Genomic DNA, 10,470 nt, shown 5'->3' on the forward strand with positions numbered 1-10,470 from the left:
TTAAATCATACATTTTGTTACTTTCACATCGTATTTACAGACCAAACACATTACTTTCAATTAAACTATATAACATGATCAGATTTCAGAGTGGTTACTGTGTCTTATTAACAAATCAGTGAAACTATACAAAGTGATCAAATTTCAGTTTATCGGATTTACAAACTGTAATTACAAAGTGATCAGTTTTCAATTTACTATGTAAAAATGCACGTGTGGACCCACCTAGCTGCCATATCAGATACTTACATAAACCGGACGTTGGCCGTGTAAAGGATTGTGAAGCCACAGTAAAACATTCGTTATTTCAACAACAGCTATTATGGTAACACTGAAATTAATTTTCTTAATAGATGTTGGTGCGAACTGCTTAAATGCACGCAAATTGTAAAGATTTTCAAATATTCTTATTGTTGACAAAAAACAAGATTAGAAATATTAAAAAAACCCTTGCGAGTTGTTTGCGTTTTGATTCTGGGAAAATAAAAGTAGTTACCATTAACGGCAACTATAAAATATTTTTGCCGATCCTATCAATCGTAAGTATTGTCCCTACAAATTTCTCAATATTTTTCATCAAACTGAAAAGATTGTTCAAAGTTGTTTGATTTAAATTTAGCATTAATACAGCATTAGTAAATTAAATTAGTATATGACCTACTTATCATATCTAAGTTGCGCCTTAGGTTAATATCTGATCTCCGAGCCAGACGTTGAGACGATTTTATGTTCAAAGGGTAGTGTTATATTCAGACTGATCATGTCATACAGCTGTATACAAAATACCATTTTATAACATTTGCAATATGACTGAGCAGCACAGTAGGTACGGCCGTCTGGTTTCGTATCGTTCGAATACCGTGTTAATGTTTGTCAATCAACATTTTCATTTTAATAACATCTATGTACATAGTTTTCGTTTTGTGTCTTCAATTACTTACATTCACAGTATGTTTCATCGATTTTTGGTTTGATATAAGGCAGAGCGAAAACAATCTCTAGTCTACTCTTTTTCTCTCTTGTGCAAAATGCAGTATTTAATGGAATACAATTTATCGTCTGCTAACCGTCTTTACAGACGCACCGCACAATAACTATTCCTTCGTAATCCCATGATGGTAATTATACATGGTTTGCATGAAAAAAAAACAAGTACCTTGTTAATAATTGATAGTGACATATTAGGCTAAAAAATCTGTTTTAATGTCTAAATATTTTATTGAATGAATGAAACAGTATGCACAGTTTTACACTTTGTTTCTTCATTGTCAGAATTGAAACATACCACACCTCCCAGGCCCACTAGCACCTGCATTATACATACACATTGCATGATCCCAAAGCGCAACAGTAAGTCCAACTACTGAGAGCATTCTATAAAAGTCTATAAAATGAACTGTTGAAAGCACAAAATGCAATCAAGCAAAATGATTGCAGGCGTAAGTCATAGTTTGATCGATATATGGTAACCGTTAATTCCATGTTTTGGAGAAAATTGGCTCGTAAGTTAAACCACAGTTTTAACAAATGTAACCAAGAAATAACTTCAGAAAAAAAAGGTCGGTGTAATTTAAGCATGAAAAGATGTTGAAATCTCGAGATCTTTTTAGTGCATATGTACATAGGCACACTTTTCTAAAAATAAAGTAGCTCTGTCCACACACATTTTTGAGCTATTGTTGTGAACGTTAATGATATTTTTAAGTTTTTGTTTCTGTAGAAACCACTTTGAACGAAGACAGTATAAAAAGATCCGTCTGTAAAAACATGTGCTTCTGTCATTAATGACGGGAGATTGCATAGAAAAAGAATCGGTGAAATTAAGATTTAAGAACATAAATTTTGCATATCAATCAGGCATAACTCATTTCCGTGAATGCATTAGAGGCGTAGTATTTAAGAGTTCATCCATATAGATATACACTGCAGCCTCTCAGGGGTATGCGTTTTATTTAATACGCTACATCTGCTTACAGTAGATACTTTTTTGTTAAATAATGAACAAAAAAAAGTTTTGAAAAAATGATTGAATGAAACGTTAAAAGTGAAAGACTATGCAGTTTATATAGACAGGTAATTGTTATAATCATAATGTTGCTTTTGCCGTGATCTATTTGTTGGCATACATGTACAAACAATATCTTGACATCTACTTTTTAAATAAACGATGTAAATAAATAATTCGGTCTGTTAAACAAGCATGAGTCATAGAAACAGACCATTTAATGCTCAGTATAATGTCCAACATTTCAAATTGCCCTAAGACTTATTTACAGTGTTGACTTTTTTCTTTCGTTATGCCAAGTTATTTTTCACATAATTTCATTTTAAATAATGCAAAGTTCATCATCAGGGCTTATAAATTAACAATTAAGTCACAAAAATGGCTGGAGCCTCATCTAGAAATGTTTTGCCCCTTACTGTTGATACACTCTTTGTTTCTTAGAAAAGGTTTCTGATAAAAAAAAAATCAGACTAAACTGTGTAGTTGTTTTGGTATGTCTCGTGCATTTTTGAGAGATATAAACTGTAACAAATGTATGCTTATAGAGATGATTTAACAGGCGTTAAATAATTATATAAATTCATATTCCACGCAAGGAAAACACTGCCAGGCTGTTTTAACAAAACTTGTATTAAATGTGAAGGCGCGTACTATGTAAAATCTTTATTTGATACAGAACAGGAGCCTTCACGAAGGACACACCTTTTGTTCAAATCGATATAAAGGAGTTTTATATCATGCGATTTGAAAGTATCATTTATTTGCTAATCTGTCGTTTGAAGATTGCATATAATATTTATACAAAACAATGAAACAAATGTGACATGAAAAGCTATATATCTCTCTACATACGTTAAAATAATGGTGTTTCGTTCGTAGTCATTGTTCAAAATCAAAACCAATTTATAAAAGAGACAGGGTTATTACTGGAAAACACATGGTTCATGTTCATTAGTTTCATAAGGTTCTCATTACAACCGTCGAGAAACATTCATTGCATTATGCTTTGAGGGTAGCTGTAAACACTTCATATAACCTGCTCATAACTTGATATCTCAATTTTGCCGAGACAAACCGAAACAAATTAATCCAACAGGTATCGCATTAAAGTTTCAATTAATGAAACATACTTCGAGTTTGATTGTATAAAGGAAAATTCAGTTCTCCTCTACAGTTCTTTCCGATATTGAAACCAACCTTGAAAACCCTGAAACGAATCTTTAAACATTTAAATCTAAATACAATGAAATCGAATCGATTTACAAAGATCATTGCTCAATTTATACTGACAGTTCGAAAGACAACTTAACCCTTATCATGCTGGGCACGATTGATTCTGCTTTTGCGACCAGTGTGGATCATGATCGGCCTGCAGTCTGATCAACATCTTCACTGTTTGCCATTTAGTCAGTATCATTTTGATAAGCACCCCTTTTAAATGTTAATTGATAGATGGTCAAGTTAATTACAGAAATTCATTAGGGTAAGGGTTAAAGGTACACGTGTATGCTATGCATATATTTCAAAACCCGGTTTTATAGGGATGTGGTTTACAAACTTCGTAAGATATTGGGTCATGGTAATTTTCCAACTGTATTTGGTAAAATTATGAACGTTTTGTAAAAAGAGGTTATGACCCAATTGTTTTGAGACACACCGCATCCTTTTACAGTTCGGCATTACGCTTTCCTCTTTGACAGAAGAGGACTCTGAGAGGCAGATTTTAAATCCTATCGTGACTGAACTGTTTTGATATGTGTCTTGTGACTTGTTTCGTCGGGCCCTTAAGCGTGTTTCTCTTGATGCTCTGTCTTCTGCAAAAGCACTGAGTACATGCGTTTTTTGTTCTTATTATTTGCTTTTTATATAGCATTTTTGTGTTTCACATGCCATGCTTTTTGTTGCCATTGCGTGTGTTAGTGATTCACCTGACGTTTAGTACTTTTATTTACACTATCCCGTGACTTTGGAACATGGTGGGTGTAAGAGTGAGGTAAGCTGCGCACCATAAACCGGTTTAAGCTTCCCAGTGGTGCTTTTGCCACTGACCGTTCATAGGTGGTGCATCACTGTGTTCCTTTATTTGTTCGTTTTTGTCCGCGTGTTTACTTTGTGTGTGATAAGCGTGTGCTCTCGAGCGTGTGTATGTATGTGAATGCGTGTTGGTCGTGTTCACGTCCGATTTCGGGAGGCTGCATTTTTTGGAACGTGGCATTCCCTGTTGGATATTTATCCTTGTTTATGATATAGCAGTGAATCATTGGACAGATTTCCACAATGAATAAATACAAATTTTTTTGCTTTTGGCATAAAAACTCAGAAAAAGCTTGATTTATTCAACCTATTTTTTTCACTGGAAATGATTATCTCAAGAGACTTAAAGCCTCACGATCAGATAAAAAATTGTCTACCACGTAGATATCAGTTTTAAGTATGCGTGGGTTTTAAATAAATTGATGGTAAACTAAAACATGTCAAGCTGGTCGTGTGCTTCACAATAAGCAGTTTTCGTATCATCACATACTAAATGCTCAGAAAATATATCACGATCAGTATGTTTAGGAACGAAATGCCAGTCACTAAAAGGAAATCTAATAGCCAAACGTTCGACAACTGTTTATTTTTTTCGATTTCTAGATGATCAATAATTTACAAATGGACTAACTTTTGTTACATTTGGTGTCATAGAGTCCATTCATTTTTATTATTATAAGAGAACACATGTCAGGCCCATGCTAGTTGGCGTGTGGGGTGTTGCACCTTTTATTACCTCTCATGAACAGACTCAAACAAACCAAGTCTGCATGATTGCGTTTTAAGCTTCAATGGGTATGTTCTTATGATTTTATTACGTAAAATCTGTGAACGTAAAAAATCTGTGAACGTATTAATTAGTGTTCATATTCCCTACTGAGAAATTCTATATTTTATTATCTTATAAATCGTATGAAGTTGCATTTGTGATATCTCCTAAATTAAAATATATATCGGCATTACACTAATGTATATTTAAGTGTTTTCATCAGGGGGAGTTGGGAGACAGTTAATGTGTTGTAGGAAATGTACTTTCACGGAAACTAGGATAACATAACACTAAAAAACTGTCATATTGGTAAGAACATTTATCGAAGTAGCAGTAATTGTATTTCGTATCGACATGTAACCAAAGACTAATGATTTGTGCGTGATTTGTAGGAGGCCATTTATGATGTTCATGATTCTGTTTTGAGTGTAGCAACACATCCTGTATAAACAACATTACGTTATGGAAGAACGCACTTTAATTGCAGAAGTTTTAGTACTATAGTTCGAGAGTGATGGATGTTGTAGCTTTAAGAATTTGGCAGTGTATTTTAAGAATAACCCAAAAACATTTTATTAAATGTAAACATTGACGTTACAACAAGATTACCTGTTTGATTTACCTTCTTCTGTCATATATATATACTAAAATATAAACATAATCAATTATTCATTTTTGTTAATCTCTTAAGTATGACCTCTTTACTTACATCTTACTGAGCAGGAATGTGTTTTTACAGTTTTTTATTTTATCTTGTGTGATATTTTATCATTCAGATGGTGTATGTAACACAGTAATTCCGTAACTGGACTTAATAATGCATGTATAAAGTGTATGATGTGAAATTATTTTAGCAAAAAAAGTGTTATTTTGCATTAAATGAAATTCGTATCCTTTCGTTATTTCGCCGAGAATACATATTTGGAATTCTATAAACCCCCTATCTTGGAACAGTACTGTGAACATTACTTTATAGACCCTGTAATCTCGTTAAACAGTAGGATAAGCGTAAATTAGGCTAAAATACTCATATTGTTTGAGACATAAAAGCTCTGCCATGAAAACATCAATTAATAAGAATTAATAATTACAGATAGAATTACACATGACGCGAACCTCCCAGCGTAAGTCTAATTGTTTATTATAATAATGCATTAATACTGTAACTCCTCCGAGTTATCTGCGGAACTACACTTAACTCCGCATCTATAAGGAACAGATTGATTTATTGGTTTGCTCATCCATCGCCCTACATAGTTCTACACCATTAAACGAACACGCATGCGCATGACATTGGAATAGATTGCCTTTATTATATCATATTGCGTTTAATTAATAATTTTTTTAGCTTCATTAAAACTTTGATAATGCAATATTGATTTTTGCCACTAACAGAGATAATACGAAATATATTTATACTTTGCTAATATGCCATATTTTCTTGATTATTTTAACTTGACCTTTATATGTGCTAAATGAACGGGCGTGATGATTGTTAGAAATACAGGTTACATATGCTAACACAAAACAGACGTATGCATGGTTATATGACAGATCCTATTACAGAGAGCTCTGAAGTTCTGGCAAAAAAATTGAATGAGGTTGACTATTGTCAAACTTCTAACAGAAACGTTTTAAGGTTGGTTTTGTTGTTTTTGATTTACCCTATTCAGATTTCAATACATCTGCCGAACAAAGTTTGTAACCCGGGTGAGGAATGTTTAAAGCAATAATTAGATACTTACAGTTACTTTAATGTGATCACAGTAAATGTAGAAAGATTATTTGAAAACCAGATAATTGCATTTTTTTCTGATATTTTTACATTTACGAGTACATATTAATTGCGTTGACATCACAGAGCGATGTGTATCATCTTAAGTCTATAATACTTAATGTCATGGGATAAGACTCCGTTTGTAAAATATCGAAAGTCGCTTATCTAAACAATTTAAACGATGTCTAGATATTGTTAATACAAGTATACTAACAAATACATAACGACAGAACAGTCAGTACTTTTTGTCATAGTGATTATAACAACTGTGTGGCAAAAGATGTACACATTTCAATATGCACGTCTACTTCAATTATTTTGTTCTATATTTTCATTAGTTGTTGGTGAAATCACTTCTTGTCCATGTAAGTAGGTGTGGCGTATATTCATAAATAAATAAAAAACATTTGCCTGTGAGGACATACTGTGTACCATTAAAATTCTTACATAAGATAGTATTAAATTATAGCCAGACATTCCTCATTTGTCTTTTACACAATACACACTGTTTTTTTACTTTTCTCAGTAAGTTACAGTGGTTAAATATACACACTTTGCCATGGGCTTATGATCGCAAAATGTGAGACGTATCAACACAATTATTCTACACTTTGTGAATGTATTGGGAGAATAAATAACACTAAACAGAATCAGCTTAGTACTGGTTAATAATCCAGGCTAACTTTCCACCATTATATAACTAAAATACTGTTGAAAAACGACGCCAAACCTAAAACAAATATAACAATATCAAAAACTGTACCATCCTTATTAATTGGTTAATCACTATAAATAAACTATACCTTGTGTAAACAAGGTTAGCGATTCTAACATTTTTACGATCTATTTTAAATATGGTATAAAATAAATAGTTGGTAAAATTTCTAAATTACCAACGAATGACGAATGACCGAAATCCGTGCAGTGCTAAGTGGAAAACCCGTTTTTTAAAAATTATTTCAGAGGAGTTGATGTTCATTTTGGTAAAAAAGAAAGCAAAAACAGGCTGATCATAACAAACACAGTCATTGCAACAACAGATTTATCTTCTTTGATTCACACCCTGCGCTAATACACATCGTTGCAAGTAACGTCCATTCAAACCAAATGCAACCGGCTGAACCCAGATCAAAATAGTATTGCGATATAAAATGCTAATCAAGAATTTCCGATCATATTGTCGCCACCTTTATCGCAATGAATCAACGGTATTATGATTTTGTGCATTTTTAATTTTAATTTCTTCTGTGTTTTACTTAAACAAATAGTTATCAATTATATTTTGTCTTCTTTTATATTTCAGACATATCGTTTACACATTTTATCAGATCATTAATCTATGCCGCTGGAAGACGTGGTAGTCGTTTCCCACTGAAAAAAGATTTAATTAATATGGTTTTGGAATACAAAGACTGTATGAAAGCTTGTGAACACCAGCACAGTAAACGTAGTGGACATACAAATATATACAGGCGTTACTACAGCTTATGTAAGTATTACTAATGTAACATATTAAACCATACCCTGCTGATTTTCTGTAATGAACTTAACAATCTTTAAATTTGGACAGTACCATTAACAGTTAAAAGGGGTGCTTACCAAAACAGATTCTGACTGAATAGAGAACAGTTGCAGATCATCATCGCAAAGGCAGAATCAATCGTGTCCAGCATACTAAGTGTAAACTATAATTACTCAGTCTATCAAAATAGCTTTCTAACTGAAATCGCTTTTTGTCATAAAAATATATTTTCTGTTTTGATTTTTACTTCATGTTTAGAATAAGAATTTCTTAGGACTTTATGTTTTTGAATATACAGAGAAATTTAATCGAAGAACTGAAGCAGATGAAAACAAAATCAACTTTGTTATACTAGTTCAACTAGTGTTGCCATTAGATATTGTTTGGATGAGTTCTTCTCTCGGATTCTTACATACTTTACTATTATAGTTTCTGGTCGTTTTGGGATTATTCAGTCCATGCAATGTAACAGATTCTGTTTAGCAAAAATCATGGGCGCGGGAAGGGTGTTGCACATTTTCAGTTCCTCACATACTCAAACTGAGTCCGCCTTTCTCTTTCTTGGTTGCGTTACATACTTCCGAAGGATCTTCTGACAGAGTTTATTGATAATAGAATAATTATCTTAACTTAAATCCGGTGACTGAAAATGATTTTACAGTTACTAGTAATCAAAATATTGTGCTCCATTGGATACAAATTAAAATTAGATGCGATAAGTAAAATGAAAATTTCTTTACAAAATATCAAGAGCAATCAACAATTATAAGTCATAACAAGGTCAAAAGAGAAGTTAAAAAGATTGTTTTAGAATATTACATATTACTTCCGGTTTTCTTAATATGGTATGTGCAGCTGCATTAGTGTACCCACTTATTTAACGAAAATGAGGTCAAAATCATATCTTTTATATAATCATAAATAATGCGTGTTAATTACGGACAAAAAAGTATAAGCCTTAGTTCTTTCCTAAAAATAATATGCTTCGATGTCTTGTGTAATGTTTATTCTTGTGTATGACTAGCCGTAAGGTGTAGGCATTATCCAGGTCATCAGTGTCATTATTATTATAATATAATTATTATTCCAGTTACTCTTATTTGCAGAATATGAATTGAATTATGTCCCTTATAAATAGTTTTCATAAAAGTACACGTTTTAATGTACTGTCACACTTCCTAAACTAGGACACTTTCTATTTTTAATTACTTAAGCTACAATTTTTGGCAAAGATCTGAGGTAGTTTATTCGCAATAAAATATATGGGTCCCCGTGCAAATAAGTCTTTAGCGTTCACGTGGTTTTTCAAGAATGTCATGTCATTATAATTACATTTTTTGCATGTAGCCCACATTAGTACATGTAACGTTAATTTAGATAATTTAAATAATTAAGTGAATGTGTTGGTTTCTTGTATAAAATTACTAAGAAAAAAAGAAAACGTAATCTAATTACAATTAATTTTCTACAATTAATTTAGACATCTTCAGCTGTAATTCTTAAAGCAAATTTAGGTGTTTCTATTTCAGTGTTTGACAATCAATGAAATTTGAAAATACGTAATAATACAATTACACTGAAAATTTCCCTTGGATCAATTAATTAGGCATTAGATATTCTGGCATACTTATTGTTTGATTATGATAGTACTATAAACTTGCTTTTGCTTCGTTATGTTCTAGTATAAGACAAACTATGTGTTGAAAAAAAAATGTGTCGACAAGATATCCAAAATTATGTGTTTTACTTTTTCAGGTTTCCCCCCACACCAATGTCTATTTCGGCAATGAATGGATTTCAACAGTGAAATACAGACATTAGTTATCATCAGAAAAAAAATCTGAAAATTATTTTCCTAATAAAACATGCACGTTGAATTGTTAATCGTTTTCAGTTTTTTTGTTATATATAATATTCCTATGCAAAAAGCATATGTCAAAATATAACAACTTCTAAATGTACTTTGAAAGAAAACATTCTTCCATTTTTGTTTCAGAATCTAATTAAAGACGTTATTCAGAATATTAAGATTGTGGGAATTTAATGTTTGTTTCTCTCGCTGGTATTTATGGCGTTTTTATTAAAAGTTTAGGAATATATGACTCTGACATAAATTAACGAGTGTTCCTAGGTTATTCGCACGTATTAACCTTCTCGCAAGTAACTTTCAACTTCCCCGCATGAATCAGAGAGGCCTGCACGACACAAGATAAATTGTACTCGGTCAATCCTCAAGGAGAATATACGCATCGCCTCGAAAGTAGCTTTTGATTAAGCCAAGGAACAACGACGGCTTCGGTCATGTGGGAAATTTTTAGCGTTAGTTGTGTACGAAAACCCCGGGTACACCTGTGGACATAATG

The 10,470-nt window shown here is 32.3% G+C and overlaps 1 protein-coding gene across 2 annotated transcripts in view; it reads left to right on the top strand.

Moving 5' to 3' along the window:
- LOC123561503 (uncharacterized) overlaps positions 1-9,984 on the top strand; it is a 56,958-nt gene extending 46,974 nt beyond the window's left edge. For both annotated transcript variants that reach the window (XM_045353928.2, XM_053553132.1), the window contains exons 3-4: positions 7,889-8,074; positions 9,863-9,984. In XM_045353928.2, the coding sequence (XP_045209863.1) occupies positions 7,889-8,074; positions 9,863-9,897 (221 nt within the window). In that variant the 3' untranslated portion in view covers positions 9,898-9,984. The remainder of the gene's footprint in view (positions 1-7,888; positions 8,075-9,862) is intronic.
- Positions 9,985-10,470: the final 486 nt, after the last annotated feature.

This window comes from Mercenaria mercenaria, chromosome 10, assembly GCF_021730395.1.
Source record: "Mercenaria mercenaria strain notata chromosome 10, MADL_Memer_1, whole genome shotgun sequence".
In the NCBI taxonomy this organism is placed as follows: Eukaryota; Metazoa; Mollusca; class Bivalvia; order Venerida; family Veneridae; genus Mercenaria; species Mercenaria mercenaria.